Below are 14,576 nucleotides of genomic sequence, written 5' to 3' on the forward strand. Positions count from 1 at the left end.
CACTGAGTGGGAAGCCAGACGGGCTTGATCTCAGGACCCTGAGATCACGACCTGAGCCAAAATCAAGAGTTGGATGTTTAACCAACTGAGCCCCCAAAACACTTTGATTCTAACAAACATAAAATTTGGAACACATCAAATGAGATAATGCATAAATTATCTATTGATTAAAAAAAAATTCCTGGGACCTCCACTTTAAAACTAACATTTAAGAAGAGGATTATCAATTTATTTTATGAGCCCATGTTTTTCAAAACTTTTGGACCGTGATCCATAATAAGAAATACTTATTTCTTATTTATTTATTTATTTTTATATAGTGTTCCATGATTCATTGTTTGCGTATAACACCCAGTGCTCCACGCAGAACGTGCCCTCTTTAATACCCATCACCAGGCTAACCCATCCCCCACCCCCCTCCCCTCTAGAACCCTCAGTTTGTTTCTCAGAGTCCACGGTTTCTCATGGTTTGTCTCCCCTCCAATTCTCCCCCTTTATTTTTCCCTTCCTACTTCTTTTTTTTTATTTCTTATTTTTTTAAAGATTTTATTTATTTATTTGAGAGAGAGAGAGAATGAGAGATAGAGAGCATGAGAGGGAAGAGGGTCAAAGGGAGAAACAGACTCCCCGCTGAGCAGGGAGCCCAATGTGGGACTCGATCCTGGGACTCCAGGATCCTGACCTGAGCCGAAGGCAGTCGCTTAACCAACTGAGCCACCCAGGCGCCCTCTTTTTTTTTTTTTTTAAACATATAATGTATTATTTGTTTCAGAGGTACGGGTCTGTGATTCAACAGTCTTACACAATTCACAGCGCTCACCATAGCAGTGTCCCCAATGTCTGTCACCCAGCCACCCCATCCCTCCCACCCCCCACCACTCCAGCAGCCCTCAGTTTATTTCCTGAGATTAAGAATTCCTCATATTAGTGAGATCATATGATGCATGTCTTTCTCTGATTGACTTATTTCGCTTAGCATAATGCCCTCCAGTTCCATTCACGTCATTGCATATGGCAAGATTTCATTCCTTTTGATGGCTGCATAATATTCCTTTGTGTATATATACCACTCTTCTTTATCCATTCATCTGTTGATGGACATCTTGGCTCTTTCCACAGTTTGGCTATTGTGGATATTGCTGCTATAAACATCAGGGTGCACATACCCCTTTGGATCCCTACTTTTGTATCTTTGGGGTAAGTACCCAGTAGTGCAATTGCTGGGTCGTATGGTAGATCTATTTTCAACTTTTTGAGGAAGCTCCATACTGTTTCCCAGAGTGGCTGCACCAGCTTGCATTCCCACCAACAGTGTAGGAGGGTTCCCCTTTGTCTGCATCCTCGCCAACATCTGTCATTTCCTGACTTATTAATTTTAGCCATTCTGACTGGTGTGAGGTGGTATCTCATGGAGGTTTTGATTTGGATTTCCCTGATGCTGAGCGATGTTGAGCACTTTTTCATGTGTCTGTTGGCCTTTTGGATGTCTTCTTTGGAAAAATGTCTGTTCATGTCTTCTGCCCATTTCTTGATTGGATCATTTGTTCTTTGGCTGTTGAGTTTGATAAATTCTTTATAGATTTTGGATACTAGCCCTTTATCTGATATGTCATTTGCAAATCTCTTCTCCCATTCTGTCAGTTGTGTTTCAGTTTTTGGTTTTATTAACTTCTATAATCCCAGTACCTAGAATATTGCTTAATACATAGGAAGAATTGAAACATTAATGGTAAATATATATTTAACTTTCCTTAGAGAAGGAAAACGAAAATTTCCACATTTTTAAGTAATCACATGCAGAGTTGCTGTAGAAAGTTTCCACTTCTCAACAACACCAAATTACACTGCCAGGAGGATCCCTGGACTTTTGAATTTTCAATTGTAGCTTGTTATCTGAGTAATTATTTGACCACTTGAGAATGGTCTCTTTTCAAGTTACATTTCCCCCTCCCAAATCTTTTGTAACGTAAACCATAATCCTTGTCAACTGTCCTAAACATCTTGCCTAATCCATTAGCTCAGAACACTCAGAAAGGACACAGGAAATCAGCCCTGCAGACTAAGACACACACAGACTTTGGTCCCCCAAATAATAGGCCCCCAAAAATGTTTTTTGGAGATTCCATTTCATAACTCTTGTTAAACTATGGTTTTATTATTCAAACCAGTAGCTGAGCTAGGTGGTTAGTGAGTTAATTATTAAATGGAATTGAGAATTGCCATAGCCTTACCTGTGGAAGAATCAGTGAAAGACAGCAAGAGCCTCAATGAGGTTAGCAAATTAAAAATAAAACAAAAGTTTTTTTTGAATCTATAAAATCTCTTGTTGGTTTTGGGAACACAGATGAGCAAGATGGGAATTCTTGCTTAGAGATATGATTTTGTATGAAGGTGTCTGCTTTTACCTCCCACAGCCACACTCATTGTGTTTGGGTATAAGAATCTGGATTTTTTTTTTTTTTACTATTATAGGACATGCTTATTAACTAGGTTTAAAAGCAGTAGGTTACCTATGTGTAATTAGTACTGAAATAAGTCTCTCAGACCACTGTGTTATTAGAGTTTCTCAAAATGCCATGTTGTACTGATATTTGCATTCTTCCTCATTAAAAATCATTCATATTTTTTTGCCAATCATGGTGTTTAATCTTTGTATTACTATTATTTTTATGATTGACACTATTTAATACTTGATCAGAAATAATCGTATTAAAAGGAAAATGGAAATCTTAAAAGTGCATACATTATTTAAAATGCCATAGAGATTATTATTTCTTAGATACTTGTTAGAAAAGTATATTGATGCACCAAAGATATAGTTACCCTTCAATTATGCTTACACTGTAGCCAGTGGTGCCTTGTAGAAATGCAAATATATTTCAGGTAATTCAAAATGTGTACATGTTTGTGTTTATGTGTGTGTGTGTATTTACTTTTTACATAGAAACATAAAGGCAGACATAATTGGTTCTTTAAATGGCCATATTCTGTAAGTATACTTGTAAAATAGGAAGTTGATCTTCAAAAAGGCATTTTGAGATATATGAATTTTACCCATGATTTTACTTTTAATACATATTAAAAAGCAGTAATTGGTCGAATGACTTTATAAGAACTGGAATCAGCTTTCTTAGAAGTCATTCTACGTGCAGACTGTTTTTCTAGAAGGAAGGCTTGCAACCTTGCTCAAGAATGCTAAGCCTGGTCCTTAACCTTCACACAGCATAACATGATACTCTAGACCAGAATGTGGAAAGGACTCCTACACGTTGGCTCAGAGTGAAAGATATATCAAAGACAGTGATGGGGTGTTGTGTAAGCCTTAGAGATTGGATTCTGTTCAGTGGTTTCCATGGTCAGGGAAGCCTTCAAATAAAAAGACCACCTGTGTATATGTTGCATGACTGTTGATTGTCTCATGAGTGTTTGTCTTTTATGTATGATTAATACACAAAATGTTTTTCTTTTCTTTCCTTTTCCCTTTTTGTAGAAATTATTGAGCCTACTACCTCTAGTCCTGTCACAAGTCCAGGTCAGTATCCACATACATTCGCAAGTATGTTTGGGTACTTTCTCCATTAAACAAGACCTCTGTATTGTTATAGAAATAAACCAATTTGAATATGGGCCGCATGCTTGCGGTACCACTCTAATGTCTGTTACTTGTCCTCATCTATCTGTGATTTGTCCTCCCTTTGGATTTTGTGATCTAACCCTGATTTGAGCCCAGTATCTTTGACTTCATTCTTTAGTGCTTATGCACTAAATCTGTGTCACATTGTGTAATAGTTGCAAGGTGGTTAGCTTCTGCAATATCTTTACAAACAGAGCTGTAGAGAGTTTACAAAATTTTCTGAGTAGCTATTAAAAAACTATATACTTTCGCTTGGTATTTCATTGTTATAAAATCATTATAAAACAGGACAACATTTAGCGCTTCAAAAGAGAATAGCTGAGGGGAAACCTATACTTCCACTCCTGGAATATGATAGTGGGAGATTTTGGTCTCTTGAAACTGTCAAATCAAAGGACTTATTTCAGTTGTGTTTTATTTTCAGATTGTTCCTAATTCAACTGCAAACACTCAGTCTGAAAAGATAGCCCAATGCTATAAGTGTGTTTTTAAGTGTTGTTTTTTACTGTGAGCATTTCTGGGTGACATGAAATTGAGATAAAAGCTATTGATATTAGAAACAACCTTTATCTTGTTATACAGGAATTTAGCAGTTCATTTTGAATGTTGGCTGCTGGCTATTTAAAGAAGAAAGTGGAACTGCTAAAGTTATTTAGCTTTGAAAAGTTCATAGGGATTTCTTGTAACTGCTGAGTTAAAGGATTTGTTGATGCTGCCGACCCATAAAGAGGTATAAGTTGGTTAAATAGTTTTTTCTCCTCTCATTCCAGAAATGGCTCTAAATTTTAGTCTAAAACAGGATTTGCTGATCTGAGAAACTAAGTGTTTTAGAAATGAAAAAAAAATCTATCTCAAATTGTAATCAATCAAAAATGCTTAAAATTACTTTAGATGATTATGAATTATCCCCACCCCCTGAATGAAACAAGTTTGAGCAAGTCTATGATTATGTATTTAAAGAATCTCATATTATAACACTTTCTGGTCAAATTATAGAGTACGTTTTCATAACCTCTCAAACCAAAGCATACTTGAGTAGTCTATTTTAAATTATTTCACAGTTGGTGCATACAAGGTTTAAGTTCTATGATTAAGAAAATTTCTCCATTTCACGGATAGGGTTAATAACCTCCCAAGTTTGAGCGCCATGTCAATATAATTAGAGCTATTAATCATTTGAATCTGATTTTTCTCTTAACTTATAAAAAGACTCACTAAATATGAATCCTATGAATACCTAAGGCCTCCACAGAGATAAGGTTCATATGAGATCTTAGAGTTATTAATCTTGTTAGTAAAGTTTTTGATCTCTTTTTTCCATTCTAAAGATATTAAATAATTTCTATATCACTGTCACCTAGTGGATTGAAGTAAAGATTAGATAAGTACTTACTTTTCTTCTTAGGCCATGCCCTAATTATTAGATGAAGTTTTCATAAATTAAAACGGTAGATTACCTTCCCTATCTATTCAAATAAAGAGTGGAATGCAAAATATTTTAAGAAGTAGTGTCTGGTAGCATTCAGTAATAGTATTGCTGACTTTATATTTTTGGAGAAAGCTTTATTGAACATAAGCATAAAAAGACTCTTTTTCAATAGGCTATCTGTATCAAAAGTTCTTTCAATGGAAGAGACTCTTACAAAAAAAAAATCACAAGTCAGAAAGCAAATAAATAAATTGTACTTACCTCTACCAAGATTCATATGTCTTTAAGCAATGCAGAACATAAAAGTTAAGAACATGGCCAACTGCCTGGGTTGGAATCCTAGCTCTGCTAATGGTTAGCTGTGTATACTTAATCAAGTTACTTAATCTCTCTCTGCCTCAGAGTCGTCATTTGGTAAATGGGATGAGGGTGGAATAATAATAGTAACAACCACATAGAGTTAATATAAAAATTGAGTAAGTAAAAACCAGTAAAGTACCTATAAAAGTGTCTACTACAGAGGAAGTATGATAAAAGTGTAGGTTAAAATGTGAGGAAAAATATACACACATATAACATATCGGTATATATAATATACATATGTATAGCATTTATAACTTAGATATATTAGACTACATATCAGCTGGACTGTGTATTCTCTCAAGTACTCTGAGATCTTATACTTTTTGCCACTGTCCATAGAATTCCTAAGGCAATAATCTTTCAAATGGTCAAATAGTCATTGACCCCAAATTGGTCAATTCATTGCTGGGATTCAATGTTTCAAAATAACGAACACATGAAAAATAGTTTAAAATTGAATTCCTTAGCACTGCAGTCTTAGGTAAAAAAATAATGTAAGCTTTTTAAAAAAAGGATTATTGTAGAAAGATTAATAAATATATGTTGAATTAAATGGAATTGAAGGGTAGAAAAACAAACAGAGCTTTCAGTGAAACTCATCCTTCATTAATTGTGAATTTGTTAAAGGCCTCCAGAGAATGGTTTGGTTAGTCAGGGATTTGAAGAACATGTGGTTATAGGAGGATTTAAAGAGTGCTATAAATGATAAACAAAAGCTTTTAAAAGTATGTGCAGTCTGCTGTGCAAGATACGAAACAGAAGAATTTGGCAATATATAACTCAAAGCAAAAGATCATTAAAGGTAGATGAGAAAATAATTTACCCTATGAATAAAGCCAAATTGTTAAAAGCCCCAGTCATTTAAAACAAAGCTTTCATAAAAAATAGTAAATGAAAATTCTCACAAAAGTATTCAGGGGTAAGAAATATCAGATTTTCAAACTAGTCCATTTACTGCTTCTACAGAAGTGGAAAAAGAGACTCTAAAATAACTCAAGACAGATTTCATATTTTGTAATATTACTGTCAGAGAGTTAAAGCAGAGATAAAGTGGATATAGTTATGAAACTATTGGACACATTGAGAATATATTGAAGAAAATGGATTTATATCATTTATGTCCATAAGTTCTAAAGAAATGAAGGTCCTGGAGTCATAACTTATATTTTTTATATATTCTTGACAAGTCAGATTCTGTTTCAATTGAAGGGAATGAAAATTGAATTATTAACATCATTATTCAAGAAAAGGCCATGAAATATAGTAAGTAACAAGAACAAAAGCAAACTCTTCTTTGATCAGTCTCAGAGTCTCAAAGTTTGAAAGGTAAGGGACATTTTTCATGGTGAATGAGATATGCAGTGAATTTGAAAATTTGGACTACCGTTATTGTAATTGCCATAGTAGACCCTATGCTATTCTGAGTAATAGTCATCTGGCTTAAAAATGACTCCCATTAGGCCAATAACAACACTATCTATTAAGGTAACTTAAATATTTACATACATTCATTTTTTAAATTACATTTTGTGATCACTTTGTGTGTGTGTGTGTGTTGTAATATTAATATTTGGCTTTTATTTGTTAAAAGATGGAAATGAGGTTAAGGCTGAAGTCTGTCTACCTTATTCAATATAAACTAACTTCCCGCAAACTATTTATTGGTTTGCTAGTGCAGCCTATCTGTCTGAATACCCTATAGACAAATACTCTCTCCTGTGACCTTGAGCCCATCAAGTGAAAGCTGAAGTTCCTAGTCTAGAATCCAATTAATGATGAGGCTTTAATTCTGGTTTTATATTCCTAGGTTTAGCTATCTACATAGCATCAAAGTGGTCATCAAAAAGTGGAAAGTCCAGCCAAGCCAGCATTTATTTGGCTTCCTGTAGACTCACAATAATTTATTAATTTTTCAGGTCATTAATTCAGCCAACCTTGTTTAGTCTATAGGCAGCAGATTAAAATTTGGAGTTTGTTAAAGTATCACAGATGCCCCCACCCAACATTTGTCTTTATTTTGTCCCTAGAAATAATCTTCACCAGTCATCGATTGAAAATTCTTATTTTGTAAATAATTTAAAACTGCATGCCATTGTTATTTGTAGTAAAAATGGCTTCATTTTATAAATCTTTAGACAACTGGAGATGTGGTTTATTTTTTTAAAGATTTAATTTATTTGTTTGAGAGAGAGAGAAGGAGCAGGGGGAGGGGCAGAGGGAGAGGGAGAGGGAGATGAGGGGCTCGATCCCAGGACCCTGAGATCATGACCTGAGCTGAAGGCAGACGCTTAACTGACTGAGCCACCCAGGTGCCCCTAGAAATGTGGTTTAAAGATGATTTTTCCATTTCTGAAAACAAACAACAAAGTCAATGCAGACTCTTCAGTTGGACTTGGAAAACCACTATTTAAAAATGGCTATTGTTAAACACATTGTGTTTATTGGTGTTTTAATTTTTTAAAAAGATTTTATTTATTCATTTGAGAGAGAGAGTATGAGCAGGGCAGAGGGAGAGGGAGAGGGAGAGGGAGAAGCAGCCTCCCCGCTGAGCAGGGAGCCCCAACACGGGGCTCAATCCCAGGACCCTGAGATCGTGACCTGGGCTGAAGGCAGACACTTAACCGCCTGAGCCACCCAGGCATCCCATTTATTGGTGTTTTAAGAACATAATTAAGTCCATGCAACAAACCTAGGTCCATTTTACAGCCAAGAAAAGAGACCAGAACAAGTATTTCACTCAGGGTCACTCAGCAAGTATGTAGCAAAATCGAAAATAAAATGCCCAATACTTGATCATCAAATATATGTGCCTCACTTAAAGAACAGAAATAATTTTTGAAAAAACAAAATATGTGTATAAACTGAATTGTTTCTGTTCACCAGAAGACACCACATTATGTAAAGAAATCCCACTTCACACTGAATAATTCCTGACTCATCTACTTTGCAAATAATTCTTCACTTCTCTGGTTTCCTGGTTTTTCTTACAAAGGAAAATGCTTTTGTTCAGCTTACCCCAGGAAGCCCCATATTCTGTTTGAAGGATATTGTTCATCATTTAACAAACATTTAATGAGTAACAACTGTATCAGACACCAAGTGCTGGGAGCATAAGTTTATTATTTTAAAGGGGTTTATAATCTATTAAGAAGACAGGCATATGTGTAACCAACCATTATTCAAGATAATATATTCTATAATTTCTGTCTAGAGAAAAAGCAGGCAATTCTGCCTAGAGGAAATCTTCATATATATGGACAGGATCATAGATTAGACATAGTTGGCAAGGAATGTGGGTACCATCATAAGCAAAGGAAATGCTTAAAAAGTCAAAGGGGCAGAAGGTATAGAAAATGAGAAAAATCTGATTTGATTTCTGTGTCTTTACTCTCTGCTACTCTGCTGGTACTTAACAGGTCCTCTCTGTCTGCCACGTGGTTTCAACGAAAATACCGAACCACTTAACAAAGCGTTTGAACCAAAAATTAAACACAAGAGTTAGGAAGTTTCCTGATAACTAATTATATCCCAGATTTTGGTTTATATTAGGTCATCTCTAACTTCCAACATTTTTAAACTCATGTAAAAGGAAGATAATAAAATAAAAACACAAATTTACTACCAAATTTGGACCAAAACTTGCTCTCTTGCATCAGTTTATAGATAATAACAGTTCCTAAAAGTACTTTTTATGCTAGCATTTTTATGGCAATTGAGAAAGGGCATTAAATCAGTTTTTTAAATTGCATAATCATGTTTTATACTAAAAAAGAAAAATGTCCACTTTTCAAAGGGTTATCTTTTCTGGATGAATGAATGAATGAATGAATGAATGGCTTAGAAACCCATATATAGTCCACAGGGTTAGAGCATAAGAAGAATCTTATAAGTAACAGTAGTGTGTTTCAGTAAAACTCACTTATGAATAGAGAGGGGTAAAAATAATAAAAAATAAAGTAGTTACATGATAGCGAGAAAAAATTTACCCACTTGTTTACTAAATAGAATATTCAAAAATCTCAATGCCTGGATCAAAGAAATATACCTAACTACCCGTAGATGGATGAATGGATGGATGGATAGATGGATGAATGGATGGATGGATGAGTGGATGGGTGGATGGATAAGTGAATGGATGGGTGTATGAATGGATAACAAACATATGTGGTCCATAGGACAGCAGCATTAGAAAAGCAAGGAAACTGGCAGAAGTTGAAAAGGTAAGACAGCTTGTGAAGTTTCTGTCAGTTTCCAAGAACTGCTTTAATGAGCACCTAAATGTGTCAGACACTGCATTATCTATTGGAGATGCAAAATGATTGGCACACTGCCTGTCTTTTAAGAATCTGACATTCCAGTGGAGGAGAGAGACATGGAAACAGAATAAATTAATATAAAGCGATATGTACTATAAGACATATATGTGTAATGCACTCTGGGAACTCTGATCCTGCCTGAGGAATGTCATAAAAGGCTATCTGGAGGTGATTTCTGAATAGTTTTAACATAGAGATAAAGGGGGAAAGCCATTCAGGACAGAGCTCAGCATGGGCAAAATAAATAGAGGCATAAAATAGCACAGTGTGTTTGAGAGAGATTCCAAATAATTTCTAAAGTGTAAGTTGAGCAGAGTTCAGTGGGGCTATGAATGAACAGGGCAAGATCATGAAGGGTGTTGTGTACATTACTTGGAAGTCTGGTCTATTTAACCCTAGATATAGGCTGATCATTAGGCTTCCTATGTAATTCTGAGGTTCAAAGTGGAGAATTAATTGGTTTGAGTGAGACTGGCACCAGAAAATGTTCTTAAATAATATCCGAGAAGAGATGATGAGAGCCTGATGTAGGACAGTGGTAGTAGCAAGGAACAGGATCTGTTCAAAAATTATTTAGAAGGAAAATTTATCAGGGCTTAGTCACTGATTAGATTTGAAGGACAAGGAGAGGTTTCAAACAAGGATGACTCCCACCTCTTTCTGCAGATGGTGGGACACCAACCGAGATAGGGAGAATAAACCAAATGTTTTGCTAAATGGTTTGGACTTTATCCTGTTGTTTGGGAAAGGATTCGGTGTTCTGTTTTATTATAAACAGGGGAATAATATTACTGTGTATTTCTCACACATAATTCTGTAACTGTAGAAAAGTAAGAATGGAGGTGAGGAGGCATCAAATGAGGTCTATGAAGTCCTAATCACTAGCTACAATTTTGTTTCCATCTCTTAAGAAAATGGCTACCTGAGGAGCACCTCGGTAGCTCAGTGGGTTAAGCATCTGCCTTCAGCTCAGGTCATGATCCCAGGGTCCTGGGATCGAACCCCATGTCAGGTTCACTGCTTGGTGGGGAGCCTGCTTCTCCCTCTCCCTCTGCCGCTCCCCCCTGCTTGTGCTCTCTCTCTCTCTCTCTGTCAAGTAAATCAATAAAATCTTGAAAAAAAAAAAAGAAAAGAAAATGGCTACCTGCGTACAAAAATCTCTCTTCAAGCTGGTGATGAGTTCCAGCAAAATAAGTATTGAACTTGTGGTATTATTTCAAAATTTATTTTAAGGTTTGTGGGTTTTTTTTCCTAATTTGAAATAATCAGGCTTCCATTATTCTCTGATTGTTAGAGTGTAAGAGTTTAAGACAGCTCAGAATATATTTCAAATTCTAATTAATATGCCTGAATATAACAAATTCAGATATTAATTATAATCATCCATAATTAGTTGATTAATTTCCAGATAAAATATAGCAGAAAATCTATGATGCAATTTAGAATATGATGCCCTTTTTATAGAGATTAAGAAAGTGGGGTGCTCTCTACTCTCACTGTTTATTCAGTCCTTTCTTTCTTAACGTATCTTCAGCTTTGTCTCAAAATACCATTTTAGGCTCTTGGTTTTTTGGTTTACTCTGGGCTCAGAGTAAAGCATCACCAAAGATATAGATCAATGCCTCAAAGTCAAACACCACACATACTAATAACAAGTCTTTAATATGTTAAATCAAATGATTAATATATAGCAGAAGTATTAAGATTATTAACAATTACCACCTCTCTACTTTACATACCTAAAATAACATAGACTTATGAATGTGAGTTTCTAGTAAGTATTTACCAGGTACAAACTGGTACATTATACTATATAAGAAATTACAGGGTTATGTCACAGTCATGAAAGCACTTTAATGCCTTTCATTATATTTGGAGATATGTGTCTGTCACAGCACTAGATGGCAAGGTCTTTTACAGAAGGAGGCAAGTTTTTTGTTCCTTCTGTTTATTTTGAATCTTTTAAAAAAGCCTATCTACAGTGTCTTAAAGAGTGATTGAAATATCCAAACTTATTGCATGAATGCATAAATGAATGAATGAATTGACATGAGGAGTTTTTCAGCAGCTTGAGAAATAAGAATTGAAATGCATACCTTTATATTTTAAAAGAAATAAACATGCATTTTTCCAAGTCCAACATAGAGCTTAAATGCACATAGGGATGGAGTTCCCATCATATATCTATTCAAAAAGGGAGAGAAACAAAAGCTGATGGAAAGTAAAATTTCTTCCCAAAAACCCTCACAAAAGGGGAAGGTTTACTACTCATCTCATCATTCCTGGTTTACCAGTAGAAAGAAGGAAAACAAAAGGCAGCTCTATTAGCTGAACACTGATTAGATGAATGTGCCAGTGTCTTGCATTTAGAAGACACACAACATTTATTGAATGCATGAACAGATGAATGAATGAATGATTTCCTAGGCATATTAGTTTCTTGTTGCTGCTATAACAAATTGCCACAAACGTAGTGGTTTAAAACAACACGGATTTATTATCTTATAGTTCTGGAGGTCAGAAGTCTAAAATGAATCTCCCTGGTTTACATCAAGGTGTCAGCGGACTGTGTTCTTTTTTTGGAGGCTCTCTGGGAAAGTCTGTTTTCTTGCCTTTTCCAGATTCTAGAGGTTGTCCACATTCCTTCATTTGCATTCTTCTTCCAACTTCAAAGCCAGCAATGGCCATTCAAATCTTGCTCATATCACATCGCTGTCTCTTGCTTCACTCTTCCACATTTAAGTACCCTGGAATTCATTGGACCCACCCAAATAATCTAGGATAATCTCCCTATTTTATAGTTACTTGGTTAGCAACCGTAATTCTATCTGCTACCTTAATTCCCCTTTGCCATGTAATGTAATAAATTTATTGGTTCTAGGAATTAGGATATGGGCACCATTGGGAGGTCATTATTCTGCCCATCACATCAGAGGATGAAATAATTTCTTTTCTCTACATCTAATATTTTACCTCAAGACCTACTAAACCTCCTTGGATTTTCCAATATTCAGGTCATGAATTTTTTAGAATTCATGACTACTTTTAGAATTCGTGACTACTTGAACATTAAATTTTACATTAAATGTTTATAATCTCCTATTCACCTATAAGAGGTAAAAATAACCATTAGATAAGTCCTATTTGTTAGGCCACATTATTACCAACAATATTACAGTATTTTTATAAAAACAAATGAGCTGATATTATACACACACACAAACACACACACAGAAGACTAAAAGATCTTAATGTAGGAAATAAATCCCAACTGCCCAATGGTCAATTAGAGAAGGAATCCATACAGGAAAGAATCAGAAATGCTAGTAAATCTTGAAACAATTGGAGTTAATGACTTTTGGTGTAATAAGTGATTACTCTTTCAATAATACATGTAGGAAACAGTTCCTTTGTTCTTGGACATATGATTCTGTAAAAGTCAACAAGCAAATGCTTATTTGTAGTTATTCCAAGTAGGAATGCCTATGTTTTAAGTTGGCTTTAATTTTGAAATACTAAAAAGAAACTTAAGAGGGAAAAATGTGTTTTAATGGAGATTTTGCGTTTAGGAGAATAGGGTAAAAATGCTGGGAAAGTAAACCCTCTGATGTTTGCTTTTCTTGACCACTTTTGGAGAATACAATTTTCTCTTTAGTGCTTCTTGCCTCCTGTAGAACACCTGTATCCTCAGTCATTCTTCCCAGCTCAGAGACCCTCACTGTACTGGGAACACTTACAGTCAAAAATGGATGAATTTCAGCTGGTTTTTATTAATGGATCAGTTGTTAAACCAATGCACGCTTGTGTGATAGTCTTAATGACAAGGAACGTCAAGTATACACCTTCCTAGGAATATTTGTGTTTTGAAAGGAACTTCCTGTTTAACCTTAAACAATTTATTTCTAACAGTGGAAATTTCACAGTTGACCATGCACATTGAGAGGGTATTATTGGGCAGAGGAGGCTTTCTGTTACCATATAAATCACTAAACCAGAGATCCAAATCTTAGACCTCTGCTGATCATCCAGTCAGGTGTTTTTGCCAACTTTGCATCTTTCTCCCGTTGTTTACATTAAGCAGACTAAATGGAAACTTCGCAAATGCAAATAGTCAAGGTTATTTTGTACTTTGTTTGAAAATGGCAATCTTGTAAATCCTATTTCAACGTGAGTTACAGTATTTTCAACAAACACCTCCCTCTCAAAATAGTCCTGTGATATATGAATTATTTGTCTCAACATTTTACAGGTAAAGAATGTGAAGTTCAGAGAGGTCAAACAACTTACCCAAGGAACCCCAAAAAGAGCAAATATTTTTTGTATTTTCCTGCATTAGGTTGGGGGCTTTATTTCTATTCTCATGCCATTGTCACAGCAGTCTAACAACCCAAACTCATCCACTGATTGACATTTTCATAACGATCACAAATCTGAGCTATCATAGATTGCGAGGCCCCTGTTTGGGCATTTTTATTCTAACAGGATGCCAACTAGTCTTCTTCTTGAAGTGAACCAACACTCTTTTGCTCATCTAAACACACAAAAACAAAGTGCCTTCCATTAATGTCACATCCTGTGTCTTAGAGGTTTTGAAAAGAGATGATGTTAGTAGTTTTTAAAAATCCATTTATTGGTTTATGCACATATGGACTTTCTGCCTCTAATTATGCAGCCAGGCAATCAAAATCTTCCCAGTTCATGAACTGCTCACCACATTTACTTATTGCTTTTTATTGTGTAAAAGTAGAGCCAATCAATTCAGCAGGGCATTGCAATTGTTAGGCAACCGCACATGTGAACATGTGAGCCTGTGCCTTTACTGTTAGGCTTGATT

General features: G+C 35.3%; 1 protein-coding gene across 2 annotated transcripts in view; it reads left to right on the forward strand.

Annotated features, from left to right (window-relative positions):
- The window catches only part of NEGR1 (neuronal growth regulator 1), an 851,501-nt gene that overhangs the window by 740,815 nt on the left and 96,110 nt on the right, over positions 1-14,576 (forward strand). Inside the window, exon 7 of one of the 2 annotated variants that reach the window (XM_088022967.1) lies at positions 3,491-3,532. The exons of the other annotated variant lie outside the window; for it this stretch is intronic. Coding sequence (XP_087879093.1) covers positions 3,491-3,532 — 42 coding nt within the window. The remainder of the gene's footprint in view (positions 1-3,490; positions 3,533-14,576) is intronic. 2 annotated transcript variants of the gene reach the window in all.

The sequence above is a fragment of the Eumetopias jubatus genome, unplaced genomic scaffold, assembly GCF_037043125.1.
Source record: "Eumetopias jubatus isolate StellerSeaLion01/CBP00866 unplaced genomic scaffold, mEumJub1_p1.0 scaffold_4, whole genome shotgun sequence".
Taxonomy (NCBI): domain Eukaryota; kingdom Metazoa; phylum Chordata; class Mammalia; order Carnivora; family Otariidae; genus Eumetopias; species Eumetopias jubatus.